General features: G+C 37.4%; 2 protein-coding genes across 6 annotated transcripts in view; both read right to left on the reverse strand.

The window, feature by feature from the left end:
• Positions 1-364: 364 nt before the first annotated feature.
• zbtb32 (zinc finger and BTB domain containing 32) lies at positions 365-11,215 on the reverse strand. 2 transcript variants are annotated; one of them, XM_068324647.1, is made up of 5 exons: positions 11,139-11,215; positions 7,889-8,922; positions 4,695-4,804; positions 2,936-3,100; positions 365-1,445 (listed from the first exon to the last, which is right to left on the reverse strand). In XM_068324647.1, the coding sequence occupies exons 2-5, from the start codon at positions 8,890-8,892 to the stop codon at positions 1,216-1,218; spliced, it is 1,509 nt and encodes a 502-aa protein (XP_068180748.1). In that variant the 5' UTR covers positions 8,893-8,922; positions 11,139-11,215; the 3' UTR covers positions 365-1,215. The 2 variants fall into 2 exon arrangements, with proteins under 2 accessions (XP_068180748.1, XP_068180749.1); XM_068324648.1 differs by lacking the exon at positions 2,936-3,100.
• Positions 11,216-15,267: 4,052 nt separating this feature from the next.
• aplp1 (amyloid beta (A4) precursor-like protein 1) overlaps positions 15,268-22,130 on the reverse strand; it is a 31,990-nt gene continuing 25,127 nt past the window's right edge. Inside the window, exons 8-18 of one of the 4 annotated variants that reach the window (XM_068324643.1) lie at positions 20,944-21,071; positions 20,117-20,191; positions 19,845-20,003; positions 19,574-19,702; positions 19,217-19,316; positions 18,939-19,106; positions 18,797-18,817; positions 18,638-18,696; positions 18,465-18,530; positions 18,231-18,374; positions 15,268-18,030 (exon numbers count right to left, since the gene is read on the reverse strand). In XM_068324643.1, the coding sequence (XP_068180744.1) occupies positions 17,929-18,030; positions 18,231-18,374; positions 18,465-18,530; positions 18,638-18,696; positions 18,797-18,817; positions 18,939-19,106; positions 19,217-19,316; positions 19,574-19,702; positions 19,845-20,003; positions 20,117-20,191; positions 20,944-21,071 (1,151 nt within the window). In that variant the 3' untranslated portion in view covers positions 15,268-17,928. Of the gene's footprint in view, positions 18,031-18,230; positions 18,375-18,464; positions 18,531-18,637; positions 18,697-18,796; positions 18,818-18,938; positions 19,107-19,216; positions 19,317-19,573; positions 19,703-19,844; positions 20,040-20,116; positions 20,192-20,943; positions 21,072-22,130 lie in introns of all 4 variants that reach the window. The other 3 variants (XM_068324639.1, XM_068324644.1, XM_068324642.1) reach the window with 3 other exon arrangements.

The raw sequence follows: 22,130 nt of genomic DNA on the forward strand, positions 1-22,130 counted from the left end.
GTAGAAAAATGGCATTAACGCACATTTAGTCAATTTTCTGGAATCATTCGTAATTTAGTTTCTAATTGATTAAAAACGTTGGTATATCTGGTATACATACATGTCTGGCATCGTCACATTGGGTCAACTACAGCTGATATCAACACAAGCAGTGCCATAACTTTTAATACTTCTCTATTTGATGTGTAGGTCATTACACTTGAACAGACAACAGAGTTTTACTCAGCTGTCTCATGTCTTCTAATATCTTTGTAACTTATAAAAAGGAAAATAAAATGCCACAATGGCTGTTGAAAGCATGTTTATTACGTGCATTAGCAGTCTCATAGCATATTGATCAATTAAAGCTCATGAGAAAAGGAGTCCAACATTTATTTATTAAATCAAACCCAATTCTAATTAAGATAATGCTGAACAAACTGGCAAAGCGCAAGCAGTAAAAACAGGCCTATGAGTTGCTATTTAAATTATTGTTCATTACATACTGCACATTTACATTCAGGGGAAACATCGCAGTCATTTGACTTGTGTGGAGTTGTTATAATCCATATGGTATTTACTTTTGAGGCACACTTAACTACTTCCATTTCTATTTCCTGCCGCCAATCAGTTACTGTGGCATCAGTTGATGAAACAGCAAATCCTATAAATGGTTTAACATGCAAGACCTGTTAAGAAACATTTCTATTTGACCTCAACATTCCTTAATTTCATTAAGTTCTAAATACAGCCTTTCATTAACTTTTTATTCATACAATATATGGGATTTTGTCATTTGTTTTGCAAGCAATGTTTGACGTAAAGGTGTGTCTGCTAATGATAATAAAAACTCCCTTACAACCTCAAACTGCTTTTCCTTTGAGAGTAAAATGACAGTGGGCCAGAAAAAAATTCACTTTATAATGATATAGAAATGAACATTCTAACAGAGGGTGAAGGTATCACAAAATGTATAGATCTATATCATACAGCTTCTGAAAATTGGCTGTTCTAGTACCATATAAATACTATTTTTAAATCCTTGTAAACAAATTGGCAACAAATCTACAATCAGCACAATCCAATTCTTACAGTGTTTTCCCTCACGATGGCGCTATAACCTATATCAGAGTATCTCATTTTTCATTGGACATTAGTGCTGGCCTGTAGTTTTTAATATGAAATTATTGCGACATATCTCCCTCGATTTGTGCCTCATGTCTCTATCTCTCTAACTCAGATGTGTGATTTGTATAAGTAGGTGCTGTTGATGCTCCAGTTTTGGGGGAAGTCCTGTAATGCATGACTCTTGACATGTCTCTGCATGGCGACCAGGCTGCTGCAGAACTCCAGACAAACTGTGCACTGGTAGGGAGTCGCTCCACCATGAGTCCGTAGGTGCTTGATCATGGCTGAATAGTCCCTGGAGCGCTGACCACAGAGACGACACTCAAAGGGTTTCTCTCCTGGAAACGGGATGGGGCACACAGGAAGGAAAACATTTGAGGAACACAAGAGGTGTGACTTTCAGACAATGAAGCATAGCTGGTACTTCATAAGTGATAAACCTTGCCTTTTTTTGTATGGGTATTGCTATATTAATAGCAATTTCAACTTGTGGTTTAGTAAACTAAACTGTGCTATTTTAATGCAAACCATCCAGATCTCTATCAGAACATGCATGACCCGTTAAGTCTCATCTGATCTTTGAATGGAATGTCTCTTGATGAAACAAAGTCTATAGATAAATAGATAATTTGTGGTGACACGTTACAGGTACCCCGCGACCTGCGTTAGCGGATTAAGCGGGTTAGAAAATGACTGACTGACGTTACAGGTAATAAGTGTTTAGAACACACAAAAGGAGACTAAAGGGTAACTCATGGATACATGTGTGGTAACTCTGCACAAATAACCTAAAACATAAAACTCTGATCTAAACCAGGATGAATATTGAAAACAGTATAACATAAACAACACTAAACATTATTGCCAAGGAATCTGCAGCTATTTTATCCGTTGGTTTGAACTTGCATGTGATGCATGAAATTTATACATGAATGAGTGTGTGTGTGTGTTTTGCAAAACACACACACACACACACACACACACACACACACACACACACACACACACACACACACACACACACACACACACACACACACACACACAAAATTTACATATTTCATAAAGATGTATTTTGCACTAATTCTGTGGTTTAGCAAGCAAGAAATTTCGATAAATAAGGAATAAGAAACACAAATGATTCATCTGCATTTCTTATTTACTTAATTTACTAAATGTCTGGCCACCAGTTTCCATGACTAGCATTCTGTTGTCCAGTGTGCACATCGCTTGCTGCCACAGTAAGTCTTTGGAAGGTGTTAGATAGATAGATAGATAGATAGATAGATAGATAGATAGATAGATAGATAGATAGATAGATAGATAGATAGATAGATAGATAGATAGATAGATAGATAGATAGATAGATAGATAGATAGATAGATAGATAGATAGATAGATAGATAGATAGATAGATAGATAGATAGATAGATAGATAGATAGATAGATAGATAGATAGATAGATAGATAGATAGATAGATAGATAGATAGATAGATACTTTATTAAACCCGGAGGAAATTGCATAAGCAGGCAACGCAGGATCTGCCTTTCAAAATAGATGATAAAAAATGCTGAAAAGTATTGGCACAGAGCAGCAAGCACACCAGTCCTATTATCAATTTATTTAGCTGTTTAATAATATTGATTTAATTGAATGCTAGAATTCCAGGAATTCTAGCATTTTGGATTCAGGAAGAGTCATGAAGTGAGCTGAATTACAGGACAAAGAGGTCTTAAAAACGTATCAATAAGTTCTACTCAGAATTCTTCCTGTCAATCTATAAAACTCTTTTAACTCTTTAGACTCTCAGAACACAGTGTGCTTACCAGTGTGAACACGATGGTGCGTGTCTAGTTGGTGTTTCAGACTGAACTTCTTTGGACAGTGTTGACACTGGTAAGGTTTATCCCCTCTGTGTTCTTGCTGATGGGTTTTTGGTTTATGCTGTGAACCATTGCTTCCACTGAACTGACACCCTGCACAGGCCTCACCTGTGCAAAACAACATGCATGCGAAAACAGATGAAGGTGTGAACTTGCGGTGGACTAAGTGACCTGACTGTTAAAAAAAAAACATTTCAAAGGCATCAATAGTTAAATTCCTACAACAGACAGTATGTTACAGACAAAGGTATTAAACATATTCTTTGATAATCTTGGATACTTGCAACGTTTGAGTTAATTCTTATGCAGGATTCTGACATTTTGTAGGTTTGTTATGGTTACTTCAGTTCTTTTAGATAAATGGTACCAGGATACAAACTTGATTTCAGTTCACATGTGTTCATTGTATTATTTAGAATCAGGTTTGCAAAATCACTTTTGAGCTACTGGGATTTATTATTTGGGTAATCAAGTCAAGTCAAACAAATTTTTTTATCAAATTATTTGATGAAATTTTAATCTGTGATCACTGAGTTTTCCATTTTATAGGATTTTTACATCATTTTATATGATTATACTATACATTTTAGAACTGGTTTTGGGAGAATAAAACATTTGTTGGAGTTCATTAATTCACTTTATTGACCAAATATTCAGAATTGATAATAAAACCATGGTAGTTATCATTATTAAGAGACTCACTGAGACCCTTTTGATATAACACCAGTTATAAACACAAACAACCTGCTTGACCAGCTTTAGAATACTAACATTTATATGTATTATTCTTATTATTTTTCTGTATGTGTTTTGGTCAACACTGGATTTCATGTCTTGCAAGCTTGCTCTTGTCACGCCACATGTCTGTAACTTCATCTGTACAAAGGTGTGAGGTTTAGACAGCTCGTCTCAGATCTGATCATTTTTAAATTTTCGTCAGTGAAAACTTGAACCTCATTGTATAGACAGGATTCTGAAATAAGAGGTGCTGGTTGGTCAGGGCAAAAAAAGACAATAAGAATCAACCACAGCTTTTGAACGCTCACCCTCCAAACACGACTTGGTATTGTTAGTTTGTTTCCTATCCATTAACTGTCATCAGGTCTCCCTTTTAAAACACTGAATGTAAAACACTTTTATATCTGTTGCTGTATCATTGTAACACATATAAGGACCATAAATACAGTACTCACTTCATACATTTTTAAGTCCCAAAAAACAATTTTTATTTTTACAAATGAAGTAATAAAGAATTACACATTAGTCAAGCAGTTATCAGCTTATCTACTGAAACATGAACATAACGTTCCACGAAGCTGAGATAAACTATGTTAAAGCTTTTACAAGGCAAACTATCACACATACACACACACACGCACGCACGCACACACACTCACAAAAATTTTCATTCCTATCACAGTGTGTACTGTACTGCATGTATAACTATATCTAGTAACCACAGTACTAATCCTGCTGCACCATTTTCTCAAAACCACAACTCTTTTTATCACTTTCCATTGCATAGCTGCATAGAGTTGAGATTAGAGGTCATGAAAAGAACTTTCTTCCTGTCATATCTCATCACATCAAGTCTGCTTCTACCTTGATATCACTGTATAGTTCTTACATGCTAAATGTAGACTGTGTAAAATAACAGTAACAAGAGCAAGTTATTTGGTTTTGCTGCATTATACTATATTACCTGATGGGGAGTAGACTGACTTCTGCAGCACTGGATCATCGAGGAGGTTTGCACTGGTGTGTTGGCAGTCTTTAACTCTTGCTATGCTGGCTGTTGGTCCATTATGGTTGCTGCAGAAAAGGCAATTTTAAAAAACTCTAATTCTAATTCTAATAACAATAATATTATATATATATTACTATTAATATTATTTATATTCTTCTTCTTCTTTTTCTTCTTTATGTCGCTTAAAACTAGAATTTTTTTTCTATAAAATGACAAAAGACCTTAATAACTTTAGGAACATCGGGTGTTGCAAAAATGTCCTATGCACTTTAGTTGATGACCACCTCACTTTTGCAAACTTCCTATTATAATGCACTAAGTTTTATATTGTATTTCCTTTTTGTTTATTGGTGTTTAGTGTTTTTGAGTGTTTAGTGTTTTTGAAGTTTCATCTAATGAAAAATTGTAAAATGTTCTAAATGTTCTGAATGTGATTGAAGGTTTTTTGAAAAAAATATTATTATTATTCTGAAGCACTTTAGTGCTTTCGTCTAATGTAAAATTGTAAAATGTTTGAATGTGATTAAAGTGTTTTTGCAAAAATCCAAAAAACCTTCTTCTTCTTCTTCTTCTGACCCGCAGTGGAGACTTCTGTACAAACCTCCCCTCAAGAAAAAAACAGCCGACCTCCAGTGGAGGATTTTGCATGGTGCCGTCGGTTCCAATGCTTTTGTCTCTGTTTTTGCCCCTGCGGTGTCCAGCCAGTGTCCCTTCTGTCCTCTTCAGGAGACAGTCTTTCATACTTTCAGTGAGTGTGGGAGACTTGCAGTACTCTTCACTCTTCTAACAAATGTTTTTAACTTGTTCAATGAAAACTTTAGTATCAGGAAATTCATCTACGGTGCTGGGTACAATAGATCGAATCAGAGAAAGTGGCAGCTTTTAAATTTTATTTCTGGGGAGGCAAAACTTGCAATTCATGTGACCAGGAAGAGGAAAATTGAAAACGATACCGCTCAAGAAGCAGCTACTGTTTTTTGCTGTAACATCAGATGTCGCTTAAAACTAGAATTTGGTTTCTATAAATTGACAAAAGACCTGAATAACTTTAGGAACATCTGGTGTTACAAAAATGTCCTATGCACTTTAGTTGATGACCACCTCACTTTTGCAAACTTCCTGTTATAATGCACTAATTCTTATATTGTATTTCCCTTTGTTTCTTGGTGTTTAATGTTTTTGAGTGTTTCGTATTTTTGAAATTTCATCTGATGAAAATTTGTAAAATGTTCTAAATGTTCTAAATGTTCTAAATGTTCTACATGTTAAATGTGATTGAAGTTTGTTTGGAAAAGATGTTTTGAGGCACTTAAATGCTTTCATCTAATGTAAAACTGCAAAATGTTTGAATGAGATTAAAGTGTTTTTGCAAAAATCAAAAAAAAAAATCTTCTTCTTCTTCTTCTTCTTCTTCTTCTTTTTTTATATTGTATTTCCCTTTGTTTCTTGGTGTTTAATGTTTTTGAGTGTTTAGTGTTTTTGAAATTTCATCTAATGAAAAATTGTAAAATGTTCTAAATGTTCTAAATGTTCTAAATGTTCTAAATGTTAAATGTGATTGAAGTTTGTTTGGAAAAGATCTTCTGAGGCACTTAAATGCTTTCATCTAATGTAAAACTGCTAAATGTTTGAATGAGATTAAAGTGTTTTTGCAAAAAAAAAAAAAAAAAAATCTTCTTCTTCTTCTTCTTCTTCTTCTTCTTCTTCTTCTTCTTATTATTATTATTATTATTATTATTATTATTATTAGTAGTAGTAGTAGTAGTATTATAATTTGTAGTAGTAGTAGTAGTAGTAGTAGTAGTAGTAGTAGTACTGGCAGTAGTAGTAGTGATTATTACATCCCGCGATGTATTGTAATTGCTAGAGTTTATGTGGTTGTCTGTTCGTCTGTCTGTCCATCTGTCCACCAAAAATCTTCAAGACCGTCGCAGATAGAAAGATGAAACAAAAAGCACATTACTCAGGCTGCAAAGGGGATGAAAATGAGACGATGACCTTAACCTTGAGAAAACTAGGTCATGGTCAGATTTCAACTTTTGTACTCATAGTGGATTTTCGGTAGGCACTCACGCGATACCGTACGTGCATTCTATTGGCTGACGGCATCCGGAAGTGCACTACGTCCTGTGAGTCGCGGACTTCGTTGAGACACAAAAATACTTTAAACAGTCGATAAGAGTGTGGGAAAAGGTAACACAGATAGAAGGTGGTTTAATAGGAGTATAGGGAGGGTCATAAACGTTTAAATTACTTTAAATAATAAGATAAATAGTTCATCGCTCTATCGTGAAATTCGTTAATCGCGTGTGGTTCCTGGAATGCGTTAACCACGAGGAGTGATGGCGCAATGTATTCCTTTTTAGGTAAACATCTCTGAAACCTGTTGATATGTAATCACTAAACAAAAAGTAACATTTTCAGGAAGCAAGAGGCAAAAAAATGTGTAGGTCAGGGTAAAATGTTGAATTCAGGGGTGTCGCGGGATGTTGCAGTCTCCGACTACCTTGTTTAGTATTAGTGATTACCTTCCTCATCAATACAATCCTCTATTCTGCTTTTTTTCCAGTTCATTTTCAAATCATAAAAAAGAAGTGTAGTGTAGTGAAGTGGCAGCAAAGAGTAGCTAATTCTTTCCATTTTGACCAATGTTTTCCCATTTGATTGTGGTGCAATTTCAAAGGGCTGAAACTTTGTTTAAGTAGGCTGACGCTCTTGTATGAAGGTGGGGAGAAATTTAGGGGGCTCCCCTTTACACACTGTCAGGCTACATTACGAGGAGCACTTTACAATTAGCATTGGTAAGATGAAAGAAGGAAATTCACCCAAAATTAAGTTCAAGTGAATTGTGCAATATTTAGCAACAAAGCGCTCTATGGTGTGAGAACTGGAGCTTAAAAACAAAAGAATGTTTGATTGACTCTGGCTGCCAGGTAAGGGTTAACAAATGCCTCTGTTCTAATTGGAAAGTGCAGGAGGCTTGATCACACACATCTGCCCAAACAGCAATGAGTCAGGTAGCTATAGGTGTCTTAATGGAACAGTTGAGCAAATTAGAGGGTTATAAATGAGTCTGTGAGGAAAAATAAGGAGACAACGACAGAAAATAAGACACACATTTCCAAAATCATGTTGGACTGCTGACTTACCTCTGCTCACTGGTCTGAACGGTCTCATTAGATGGTATCTGACTTCTTCTTTTTCTTTTTAGCAGGCCTTGATTTATTATACCCTCCATCCTTGTGGATCCAACATAAAGGTTTTGTTCATGACCTGGATGAAAACCTGAGTAGGCCATTACAGAGCTATGAAAATGGGAGCCTAGTAGAGGTAGCATGTGTGAGGATGTGAAGGAAAATGGGTATGCTACAGGTGATTGGTTAGGGGGCTGCAGAGGCTGAGCTGCAACTAAGTTTGAGTAGTTCTTTGCTATCTGCCTCAGGGTGCTCACTGAGTTCCACATGTTAGGGAAAGCCAAGGGAGAAGAGAAGGACGATCCGCTGCTGGCAGGCCTAGTAATAACACTTTCTCTGTTGTAAAGTGTTTCTGAAACAGGAAGGAGTCTGGGGTTCTTTTTTGTGGATGGTGGACTGATGTAGTGTTTCCTCAGAAGACCAGTGGGTGAAATGTTTTCTATGACATTGGTGTTGCCTACCTCATCTGACGAAGATTTCTCTCTCTCTTGAGCTAGACGTTCTTTTTCCTTTTCATCTATCTGCTTAACGTTTTCTGTCTCTTTTTTGACATGTATGATTTTTCTAATTTTGCTCTCCTCTCTTACTCTGCAATGAATATTTTCGAGATGCTTCCGGCACTGGTCCTCCAGTGGCTGCATCTCCAACAGCTGCGCAGCTCTGAGCAGCAGGTGCAGGTCATCTACTGACACCTCCAGAGTCTGTGTGTAGGTGAAGTCCAGAACTTGCTGGAAGGTATGTGGTGAGAAATAATCCAACTTGCAGTGAACAGGGTTGTCTATGTCTCCCAGAGCTAGCCGCTGGGCTAGCCTTCTGCTGGCACAAGCCAGTACTAGTCGATGAGCCCTGAAAGTTTGACTCTTTACCGAGATTATAGCATCACAAAGTGACCCTGAATGACGTAGGGCATCTGCCTGCTGCAGGAAGTAGAAGTACTGGGGGTTGTCGATTCGGATCATTTCTGAAGTTTGCAGAAATAAAGTCTAAATCTGAGAAGAGAAAATCAAAAAAATAAAATAAATAAATTGGGGATCCCATTAAATTATACCCACAAAGTGTTTATTATTTTCATCAGTCAGAGATATGGCACATTTCTGAAAATTTTAAGTTTTGAGAAGAAACATTATTTTGCAAATCGACTGATCGAATGAGCTTGTAGTGAGAGGGGAAAGAACAAACCGGAAGTCATATCATTATTTATAAATGAGTTTATACTGTGGTGAGTCGGTTATAAGGTGGATTTTAGTTTTAATGGGTGAGAAGAAGAGACTTTGGTGGTCTCATACAATTATGAACACAGTAGAATGTAGCAAAATTTGATTTTTGCATTTGCATTTTGGTAGATTACACTATGTGTGTTATTAAAAGCAAGTATCAGTATCCTAAAACCTGATGGATTCACACACTTTCTTTTTACATTCTGGGATGAAAAAAAACCCCAAAAGAAAACCCGACAACATTTTACTCAATCTCAACTATGTCTGTCTGGTATTCTGCATGAATGTCTGACTCCTGTGTGTAAATCCACTTAGTTTTGTGAAAGCTTTGATGTTCATCACTTGCAAACACACTCAAACGACCGGAAGCTCTGCCGTACACAGTCTGAAACCATGACTAATGACTGTACACACAAATAAACATGAAAACAGTTTTGACAACAATACAACTGTAAACATCAAATGGAAGAATTCTCAGGGGTAGAATACATAAATATGTAAGTATGTGAAGTGACAGCAAAGATGCTGAGTTTTGAATCTCAGAATGAGAACATAGTTTTAAATGCTTGGACTGTATGTTGAAATTGCTATTTCAGTCACAATCTGAAGTTATAATGGATTGTATGGTTGCTTTTTCTTGGTTCTTTAATAAAGTTCTTTTAAAAAAATTATAGTTATTGCATAAGCACAATCCCATTTACTCCTCTGATGGTGAAACAGAATCAATTGTGTTTATTTTTTTGCTGCAATTTATTTTTTGTGTGCATATATAATTATATGCTGTTGAAAATCTTTCTGTGTGTGTTTTAAATGACATTGATAATTTGAGGGATTTTTTTTAATTTGGAAAATCATTCCAAAAAAATTCATTTTTTTTTTACAGCTATTTGTCTATTTGCAGGATTTTGCAAAAAGTTTGTAAATTAGTGAGTTATGAGATACGTTTATAGTTCGATAACCCTAGTTGTATTATTTTTTTGAAATAACTCTTTACTACTGAAGGACGGAGTCATTTACAAAGTTTCGCCTTCAAACTTGACTGACAAAACCTGGAAAAAAAATTACATGATGATGTCTCCATAAGCTCAATTGCATGCCACAGTTTAAAGTGGTGCGACAGAATGCTTAAATTTATAGACCTTATGGACGATTATTACCGTGAGATCTGAAATAATTATTATACAGGATTAAAATGAAATAAAATTGCAGTGATTTTTATGAGCATAAAAAAGAGATTTTAATATATAATATAGTAATGTATTGTTTCTTTATTTACTCATGATGCTCATAAATCCCCATATTTTCAAATGCAAACTCAGCACATAAAGTGAGTGGAGCGTAAAGAAATTCTTTGAATTAGTATGATGCACGTGACGTGTGTACTCTATAATTTAGAATTTTACCTTGAGGCAGTTCACATAGAGTCATTAGCCTGAGACCGCTGGCCTATTAATTTGTTCTTTTATTGAATTGTATACTGTACTAATACTTGTATACTGTACTAATACTAATACTTCATATCCTTTTCAGCATTGTCTCAATTGTTTGTTTCTTCAGGATGTTCTTGATGTTGTTACAGTCAGCTTGTGCAATAATCAAATTTCCTCTGAAGCCACCTAAATCCACCATGCCTTCTTAGAAGGCACTCTGGTGACACAGTTAGTATCTGAGTTTCTTGCAGTCGCAGTACTAGCTCACTGCTTACATAGGGGGAAAAACATGCATCTGTCAGATCTACACATCCTTTGGCAGGACATGAAGTCCCCACAAGTCACGTATAAATAAATGGAATCACAAGAGAAAGCAAACCTAAATGTAAAGCCTCCATAGGCAACAGAAAATCAACAGTGCCACACAAGGTTGTGATTATAAATGATCACAGAACAGTGTTGATCAGACCAAACATGAGAAACATAGCAGTGTATCTGTTTGTTGTTTCAGGTTTCAACAACCTAAGAAACAGCAAGCTGTGTGCATGAGATACTTACCCTGTGTTCAGTGAATGGTCTCATTGGTAAATAAACGCACCACCTTGCACCATGACTGTGGAGGGACTTGTAAAATGACATGCCTGACTGATGGGTTTTGACAAGAGAGGGTGATTTCCCCCTCTGCATTCACAGTCCCTCCTCTGCAGCTTATCTGACATTGGTTCAGTTATAATGGTGCTAAATGGTTTGCTCATCAGTTCTTTTATTGCTTACATTTACTGTATTTTGCGTGACACCTGAAGGCTATTTTACCATTTAATGTTCTTGAATTGTGTACCTAAATACACTTGTGTAGTCGTTTACAATTCCCTTTTTAGATCAAGCAGTGGAAAAAAATGGAATCACTCAATTTTCAGAAAAAAAAATCTATGGAATCATGAAGAAAAACACACCTTGGGTACTTTGTTGCATTACCTGTGGCTGACATTTCTTGTACTGATTCATGTCAACCTGCTTGGTGCAGCAGCTCTTCTCTCTTTAAACAGGAGCCCAATTATCATATTCAATCTGATGCAGGTTTTGTATTTGAACTGTAAAATCTGCAGAATTAAATTAGGTCACATTTTTTCCTCTGCTTGATTTAAGAAAGCAGTTGTGACTGGCTGCAAAAAGGATCACTCTTCCTTTTTCGAATACCTTTTTTTCTTTATTACAAAATAAAGGAACACCCTCCGAGAATAGTGGTTATTTCTGCCATACTTTTGGGGGGGTGTTGTCGATGCTATATCTGAACATGCAATGTTCAGGTATAGCATCTACCTGATATACAGATATACAATCTCTTCTCCTCCACCATCACTTGCTGATCCTTACATTAGTGAGATGTTGTGCAATCAGACAGAAACAACACCAAAGACATTGATCAGTGATCACACCTATGACAGGAAACATATACGGGACAGATTCTGACAAGGCTTGACTTCAACCTACTACCTTAAAAGAGAAATATCTGGTTCATCCCTTAGATAAATGAAAGACAACTTTCCTCAATGTGTCACTGAACCTAAAACACCCACGATAGTTTGATCCTCACATCATGCCTCCATGACTCTTTGGATTCACATCACTATAGCTATTTGTGATAGTTGTTGTTACTTATTCAAGAAAAGCAATATTTCTCTAATGGTGATACTCTTCACAGTCTCGATAGTGACATTTCAAGAAATGTCAAATTTGACAACCACATTAAAACCTCACACTTTCAGCGTTAGTTTAAACATTCACCATCAGCAGATTTGGAATGTTACTTGGATCCAGATTTGGGTTAGATGTGTCTGATAGCGATGTCATTGAACAAATTATGTCACTACATTGCAGGCGCTACATTGTAGTCCTTCAGTTTGAAGCAAAAGTCTCATTACTGCCCCAATGGGAAAGCTTCCTTTAAAAATATTACAGGTACAGATTATGATCTGGAACCTGCCCATAAAAGAATATGTTCAATTCAATTTAGTAGAACCTAGAACATTTAAAATGAATTGAAGATTAATTCATTCATCTTCTTGAATCTTCTCATCTTCAGTCACTTATCGGAATTGTTATGCTGGAGCTGATCTCAGAGGCTGCAGAGAAGTCGCCAGTTCATCGCAGGGCTGCGCAAAATGACAGACACCCAGCCATGCTCACACTCACACCAATAGAGTATTGAAATTGCATATTTCTGGTGGGGCCCCGCAACACGCTGGTGATGCATCCAGTGTGTACCCTGCTTTTTGCCCGTAACCAGCTGGGATAGGCTCCAGCAAAACCTGTGACCAGCAAGGCAGACTGGCAACTCGAGAGGGAGAAGTTCATTTAATTCACTGTGACATTCATTTTGTAACTTTACTTATTAGTTACATGGAACATTTTTTAAATTTTATACAAAATATAAATAGAGTCAAAGTACAAGAATATGAAGTAGAATAGCATTAAATGCTTAAACATCTCTGTAAGTCTACGCCAGTGAGTTGCTCAAGGGCAAGTAATGAAGATCATCAATGCATAAATAATTATAACCTTGTAATATATATATACTGTTTGTGTGTGTGTGTGTGTGTGTGTGTGTGTATAATCTCATCCTGGATACTGGTACTTTACCCGTGTTTGACTCGTCATCATTTGCACTTTTTCTTGAATGAGTGTGGTGGACTTAATAGCAGGGTCTTATTGCTTTATTATGTCTACATAAATTTGAATGAAATGTCTGAGTAATTCTTCCTCAAGCATTTTTTCACCCATATTGTTACAGGATCTAATTATAGATACACAATGTGGTTTCCTTGTCGTTTCTGTGATGTCAGGTTTGCTATGTCGATCCATTTATAAATGAGCATCAGTGACATCCATCCATGCATCCATCTTCAACTGCCAATCCGGGGCCGGGTTGCGGGCGCAGCAGTCTCAGGAGGGATGCCCATACTTCCCTCTCCCCAGACACCTCTTCCAGGTCCTCCGGGGGGAGCCCGAGGCGGTTCCAGGCCGCTGAGAGACATAGTCCCTCCAGCGTGTCCTAGGTCTTCCCCGAGGTCTCCTCTTGGTAGGACATGCCTCACATATGAGCCCCAACCCTGGGCCTGGCTCCAGGGTGGGGGCCCGGTTGCACCATACCAGGTGATTTCATGGTCCTTTATGTATTTCTTGCCATAGGGGTTTTGTTACTGCTCTTAGTCTGGCCCGTCACCCAGGACCTGTTTGCCAAGGGAGACCCTAGCAGGAGCGTAAAGCCCCTGATAGCGTAGCTCCTGGGATCATTCGGGCACTCAAACTCCCCCACCACGAGAAGGTGGCAGTTCTCGGGGGAGAGCATCAGTGACATTCTGTGGAAAATTCTTTCTCCTCATATTTTTGTTTTTTGTACTTTCACTATACAACCATCTTTTAATATACTCTATATTTGACAGTTCATAATAACTTCATCTGCATGCTTTCGATTGTCTGCAGGTATAAAGTATATATCTATCTATCTACATGCTGACATTAATGGCCACTGTGCAAACTTTTGACTGTGTGAGCAGTTGTTGTCAAGCGCAGCTGAAACCAATAGACAGTCTGATCTCATCTCTTCCTCTCAGAGGAATCAGCAATAGAGCAGTGCTTAAATGTCATCTTGTGCTATATGGAAAGGAGGCAGCCACTGCTGATGCACGTACCAGTACAGTAATACCAAGACTTCAAGCCTCAGTCGGTTTAATCACCATCCAGCTACTCCACTCCACCAGCGCTGGCTCACAGAGGTGTGGAGTCTTTGAACTAAACTCTCACATTCTGCAGTTGTCACCTCTTACGGTCGCAGTGATGTTTGCATTCTTGTAACAACACCTTCGATCTATGTAAGTTTTTAATCTCTGCATTCTAAGAGGTTTCATATTGTTGCTTTGCTGAATCAATCAAAGTGTTACTGAACTCAATACACACTCAGACTACAATGCACTTAAGGTCTAGTTTAATATGACTCTTCTTTACCACAGTGGCGATATGCAAGGACTCATCTTCATACACACCACAAGTGTGACGAGTAATGTGAGGAGGCACCAGTGACAAACTGTCACTGTACAGCCACAGAGCCTTTTCACAGTAATCTGGGGAAGGAGGACTACCCGTCAGTGTTGTGGTTTGGAAGAAGAGAACCTGTGCAGGCGAGAGCCCGGGGGTTGAAACTTCTTTGTAAATTGTGGGTGAAGGAAGTGTGAGTTCTACCCACGCTGGTGACTATCAACTACATTGCTGCTTGGAAAATGTGTCAACACATCTGATCTGTTTCTACATAGTAATAATATTGGTAATGCTTTAAAATAATCAACCCTTTTCCCTTTGCTCAGAGGTTGGAGGGACACAGCTAAAGTACACCTCCTCTAAGTTAAAAGCACAACACTCATCGGTTCCTCGGAGGTTACCAGAGGTAATTAGGACTGTATGAACCTCTGGAGTTGGTCATTTTTTCCCCTGTAACACCCTTTTCAATAAATTCTATCTTAGGTTTTTAGCCCTGCTACTAAGCAAACACATTCATATGAGATTAATGAGTTTCATCACACACATTACATTATGGTCAGATATCTTGTGTTGTCTCCATAACAACCTGTCTGTCTTCTCAGAGAGAGACCATCTACCTGCCTAGAAGTGATTAAATGTACAGACACAGTGGTTTATGGGTCTTTTACTTTATTACACTCTTAATCAGCTTGATCAGGTTTTATTTCTCAGATTGCACATACAGTCTCACAACTTTTTTTTTTTTGCCAAATTGTAATATCTTTCTGTTTTTTTGGAACATGTCTTTGGTTAAAGGTCTGAATGGAGATGAAAAGCAGATCTCTCAATGATGCTATCAACATTCCTACAGTCTGCAGCGTAATTGAAATTAGTCAGATATTATCAATTGCCAATATTTAGCAATCTCTACACAAATTGAGTCATTTGCTTCTACTTGTGCTTAGTGCGACTCCTTGTCAATTAGACAGAGATCATATGTCCAACACTATTTCACATTTCCAAACCTCTACAATTTTAGGTGAAAGCATGACCCTAGCAGCACAGTGCACTTATCACTGTGCTGCTGACTGATTATTACATATAAATAAAAAATACAGAATAATTACATCCAAAACACAGCATTGTAAAAGGCAATAATGCAGCAATTAAAATCTCAATAACATTGTCTATATTTTGTCAGGAATTAAGGGACAGACCAACAAAGAAGTCTAGAATTTGACAGAGGACATACGTACAAATGTGATTGGAGTAACTACAGTGTACACCATTCTAAGTCTGCTAAATGCTGGTAGGAAACCTTCAGTGGTTTGGGAAACACAGGCAAGCTTATTCTCATCTATGGTTTCAGTAGTATCATAACAAGATCAACTGACTTAAACTGTGAACATACAACATTTTTCATTCACTAACTAAGCTGTACAAAGTATACAATGGCTATGACTTCTCTTCACCTGTCATAACACAACCACAACCTGCAATGAACCTGCCTAACCAGAGAAACTGAAGATTGATGCAAAATCAAAGGTTTTGCTTATTTCAAAGTACATTAAAATGAAAAAAAGAAAATTTCTCAAAATGGACAAATTACTGTTTTAAGAGAAAATTTCTACCTGTATGAACTTCATAAAATATGAAAAGATTTTGGTATGGATTATTTATGCTATAGCCTAGCGGTACATGTCAATAAAAAAAGTAACATCCCACATCTTGACCCTGGTCTTTTAAGACTTAAATGGTGAATGGAAATCAACCTTGACATACTAAGCAACTGAGAGCCATAAAAAGGGGAAATCCCTTTTTATTTCCCTACACTCCGTAATATGCTGATCATAAATACGACAAACCATGAGTAATTCAGTGAGAAACTATTCAGGAAGAGAGTAACTTAAATCTAGCGTCTTTGATGCTCTATTATTTCATGTTCTTTGAGTCCACATTTGTCTGGAAGATTTGAAGACACACAGCATGTTTTGATGCTAATATGACATGCCTCAGCTTGAAGTTTCTCTGCACCCGCTAAATGTGAAAATGAACATGCCTGCACAGGAAGTGGTGAAAAGAGCATTAGGCACGTAGTGTGTCTGTTGGATGTTATCACTACTCGCTCTACTAGTGGGATGATGCTTTACTTAAAGGAGGATGGAATCTCAACGTCTACCTTAAATACATTCAGAAAGAAGTTACTGTGTCATTGTCTTGTGCTGGTTTTTACAACAGTCCGTTTTCAATCAGCCATGTTAGGAAAATGTTTCTCATTCTCGTTAACAGCACAATGTATTATTTTTATGTAATATTCCATTACACCAATGCAAACTAATCATAGAAATGTCTACATATAGTCGTATGTACTTCTTACGATATTTACAGTGTCCATTTTTGAACGGTGTCGTTTCAGACTTTTCAAAAAGCAATGACAAGAACAACACAAATAAGCACAGCAGCATCATACACCAAGTTGTCATGCTTTCATTAAAATAATGAACGTCTGATTATTCTGTTATACAGCTCATTAGGTAGCAGTAGAAATAAAATAGATAAATTTACTGACGAAGTATCTAAATGGAATATTTGGTATATTTTCACAAATAATTTGTTTCTCGGAGGTCAAAAACATAATTTTTTTTTAACCACCAGCGCACAGTAGATCAGCTCCAACTACTGCAGTCTTTTTGGCCTTTGAGCTTAAATATCTCACACATTCAAAGTAAACTCCTCCTCCTCCTCACCATTTATATCACTGGTATTTTCCAATATTATAGTGGCATTTAGATGTAAATTTAATTTGACAATTTTTAGTACTTTTATTCACTGAATGGGTTTTAAAGTGAGAATTACACCATAATTTAACTAGGCTGTTACACTCATCTACACAGATACATTATATCTAACTGTGGTACAATTTCAACAAAGAGACTACCACTGAAAAATAAATACTATAAAGCATTATGCACCGTTCAGTTTTAGCTTCTAGTGAAGGGCAATAGGTCAAGTCATGCCACTGGGATGGTGTCTATGAGGTGAATGTTGTCAGACACTGCTAATGGACTGAACAATACTCTAATCCAGATGAGCATTACCTAATAATGTGTGACTTTGTAACATGTCATTATTCACATTCCGATAATGATGGTTGTTGTTGGTCATTTACAATGGGTTTGGGACGTACGCCATATTTATTCAGTTATTTTATGTTTGAGACACATCGTAAATCTGTCAAAGAAAAGTGTAGCTGGGATACCACTTTAAGGAAGAAGATGGGGGGGGCGGGGGCAAAAGATGTGGTCAGGCATGACTTGTTGGTGGCCCCAAAACCTCAGTTCATCTGTTCAAAGAATTTGTAGGTTGGGTTTTCATAGCCATGATTTTGCATTTTGTTGAGCTGTCGTTCTTCTGGTGTCAACATGGGGTCAACCTGCTATGAAAAATAAAGGTTTCAATTATTAGCAACAAAAGATGAAATCATGAGCAAGGACCACATCTCAAATTTTTGTAAATAACATATGGAATGTGGAATATGACATTTTGAGAAATGTATATATATTTCTATGGCTGTGCACTAAAAAGTGACAGCGAACTAAACACAGGATGCTAAATACAGCCTGACTTGGATCGTACCTCCACGATGCCGTGACTGATGGTGCCATATGGCTTCCTGCGCACCAGTAGCAGGCTGATGACCATTACCATGGCGATTGCCACGGCAACCACCAGCAAACCCACCATGGCACCTCGATTAAATGTCTCCAATGCATCAGGTTGCTATAGACAGAAAGGGGCAGTGAAAATTAGAAAAGGCACATATGAAGAGACAATAGATTAGAGGAATTGGAAATAATACTGCGTATTTACCAATTCATCTCTCTCAATCTCAGGAGGCTTGTTAACCACCTGCTTGAGCTCCAGAGACGTGTTGATCTATGAGGACACGGAACGAGAAAAAATGATGATACACACACACACAGGGCTAATGTTCCTGTTAGTAAGCAGATCATCTACTGAACTAGGTGTCTGGAATGTTTTACCTTCTCCTCATATTCATATGTGGGACCTCTCTCAGATGTAGTATAATCATACTCATCAACTGTAGACAATTAAAGAAATGGAATTAAATATTGAAGTGGAAGCACAAATAAGAAATGTAAAAGTCTGTTATCATTGTAAAAACTTAAGTACAAGCTCACCTTTTTTATTAGGCTGCAGCTCTTTAGGGAAAAAGGAGGAGACAAGTTTCATTAACAAAAGCTGTGAGCAGTGGTTCATCATGACCTCCATCAAGTACAACATCTAGGACGAACTTGAGGATATTGAATTTGTATTACGTACCAATGCGGGGAGGATAAGGCCTGTTCTGAAATTCTCTTTCCTCCTCCTCTTCATCATCCTTTTCCTCCTCGCTCTCCGCTGGCAGGAGCTCCTCAGTAGTACGGGTCTCAGAGAAGGAGGTGGTCATTAGCTCACTGATATCTCCCCTCTCTGCTTTGACTAGCTCCTCTACAAGTGATGGGAAATTTAAAAAAAAACCCCTCAAAAACAGCAGGAGTCATCTTGACAGTTGTCCGACAACAACTGATGAAATGATGGGTACAAGTAACTCAGCTTACGAATGTCATCGTGTAGCTCCTCAGCCAAAGAGGGATCTTTGTAAAGCAGTGCGAGGCTCTGGTTCATCCTCTCCTCAATGACATGAAGATGTGTGTAGACCTGCACATTTCATTACATTTTATTTAATTCTTGTGTCCTAAGATGCTTTAGAAGTCTGATTTTACCCAAGCATAATGAAACTAAAACTGGTGGTTGGCGAAACTCTGTTCTGTTACATGCAGTGTGCATTAACTCTTCTGTCTATAAAGTTCTATGTGCTCCTTAGTCAGCAGAAAATGATCCCAGCATCTCAAATGCATCCGAGTGTGCATAAAGCATTTCAGAGGCAAATATCTCAGACTATTTCAGACACACACCTGGAATTTCATCTGTTCAGCCTTCTGGGGGTCGACAGCGACAATATGCTGATAATGTCTGAGTGTGTGTCTGCGGTCCTTCTGCTCTGCGGCCATGTATCGCTTCAGAGCCTGCAGCACACGCTCCGGCTATAAGACACAGTGAAAGACAGGACGCAGATGAAAGTGTCAACCAATCACAGAGAAAGACTTGAAAGTACAGCTCTGTAGGACGCAGGATGAGCTTTCTTTTTATGTTTCTCCCTTCTTCTTCACACAATGACGGACTTGCCTTAGGGGGATCGGACTGCACAGCGGTCAGGTAGTTCTCCAGAGCCAGGCGGCGGTTGTTGTTAAGTATGGCTTCCACTCTGGCAAGATGAGTCTCCACCAGCCTCTGCCTTTCTCCAGCGACCTGCTCCTCCAGTGTTTGAAGCACAGACTGGAAATGCTGGAAGGGTGAGGGTGCGGACACGTGAGAGTAAATCTGTTCTCACAATGCAGAAAGAACGTAATCAATAGATTAATCAAGGTAATAGTGCAGGGTGACTAAAATATCCTTACTTCATTTAAGGCCTGTTGTTCTGACTTAGGCAGATTCTGGGATTGGTTGTCTGCCTCAGCCCATTCCTTCATGATCTGAGGAATATGTGACAGTGTGACATCTCAATGAAACGCTCTAAAAGAGATATCTAATATAGCACAGCTTCAATTTGTACAGCTGTAGGATGTAAAAACATTCTTATAGAAAAAGAGCATTTCCCACATTTAATTACATCCCGCTTCAAAGCGGTGATGTATTGTGATTGTCAGTGTTCGTGTGTTTGTTTGTCCGTTTGTCCACCAAATATCTTCACAACCGTTGCAGATAGAAAGATTTTAAAAAAAAATGCATTAGTCGGGCGGCAAAGAGGATGAAAATGAGATGGTGACGTTGACCTGAAGAAAACTAGGTCAAGGTCAAATTCCAACTTTTGTACACTCAGGAACCGGATAGGATAGAAAGACGAGGGAGAAGGCCAATGTGAGTAAGACCGTAGATCAGAGCTAGTGTAACAGCATGACAAATAAAGATTCTGATTCTGAAAATGAGGATTGTACCATGGAAATGTTTGCCAAATTCTTATGTCATTTTTTTCATTGAAGTAGTTCTTAAAGAAAACTAAGCACATTTTAACTGTGCTCCTAAAGACATAATAACCACTGAAGTTGTTGAGCAAGAATGCTTGATATAATTCAAACAACAGGGACATCAGCCCCTGTAGCTTTGTGAATTAAAAGAGGAAATTTAATCTCAGACTACTAAATAAATTAAATTAACAAAATAAATTAACTGTTTAAAGCCTGACCCACATGAACCAAAACCTATTTGTCTGTAGTGTGAATATTACCTCATTGATGCGCTTCATTCTGCGTTCCTCCAGATCAGTTTTGGCACGGAGGAAGTTTGCATGCTCTGTGTCATCCACTGGCTTTTCAAAATATACATCAACACCGTCTGTGGGCCGAGGAGTGGCCACTAAATGGGATGAGGAATAGATAGAAATTATGATGGTCACAGAGAGGGCAAAATCAAGAGATCAATCATCCAGTAATTTAAAAGAACCCTGGCCTAAATGTAACTCAGGGTGAGAAATGAAGATATAGCAAGAAAGAAAGAAGGTAATTTTACACTACAGTTACGAGAATGGAAGAAATTAAACAACAATGGAGAACTATGCCTGCTTTGTCGGAGAGAGAACTTGGGTGTGAAATGATAATTATTTATACCAGAGTCCTTACCAGGTTAATCTTCACCACATTTTGTAAAACAAAGAAACAATCATAACTAGATGTTCCTGAGTGTTTAACTGATATCAAATAGAGGAAACAAATTAAGAAGATTATTGAAAAGAGATCAAACTAAACCAAAATGATTTTGCTATAGTTATGATGTAATCAATACATGTGGTTTAGACAAGAAATACACATTCAATTATAATTGAAATATAAATACTTCAGGAATGATGTTTAAAGGGCCAGTTTATTCATACCCATCAAAAATTCCACTTTCCTTTAAGTAGCATTTTGATTATTTAGGTGGGAGTTGCTAAGTTTTGAAAGAATATACAATAATTAAAAATGATATTAAAGCAGTGTTGCCAGAAAATAGTTCCTGAAGATGTTTTGCTTAAGGTCTGGTTAGACGGCCATTTCACAGAACCCTGAACTGATATTTCCATATTAGTTAAATAAAGCTAGATAAAAAGAGCAAGTAAGGGTTAAAATAAAAGATTTTTGGGTGAAGTCTCTTTAAAATATTGTTGGGTAATAAAAAACAACAATATTTCGTGTCTGCGTCGAGGTATTTCACATTTATCACCTTATGCACATATTTTTTTATTTAAAATGAAAATAATGAATTTAAAGTGAATTAAATTAAATTTGCATACTTTGTTCTTCCATCAGACGGTCAGATATTCTACTTTTGTGCATATGGGCTTAAATTCCACTGATGCCTGGACCTCCCTGTGAGTGTGGAGGAATAACACACTAGTATACATTTAGAAAGAGACGTATATGTGCATGTTAGAGACAT

The sequence above is a fragment of the Antennarius striatus genome, chromosome 9 (assembly GCF_040054535.1).
Source record: "Antennarius striatus isolate MH-2024 chromosome 9, ASM4005453v1, whole genome shotgun sequence".
NCBI lineage: Eukaryota > Metazoa > Chordata > Actinopteri > Lophiiformes > Antennariidae > Antennarius > Antennarius striatus.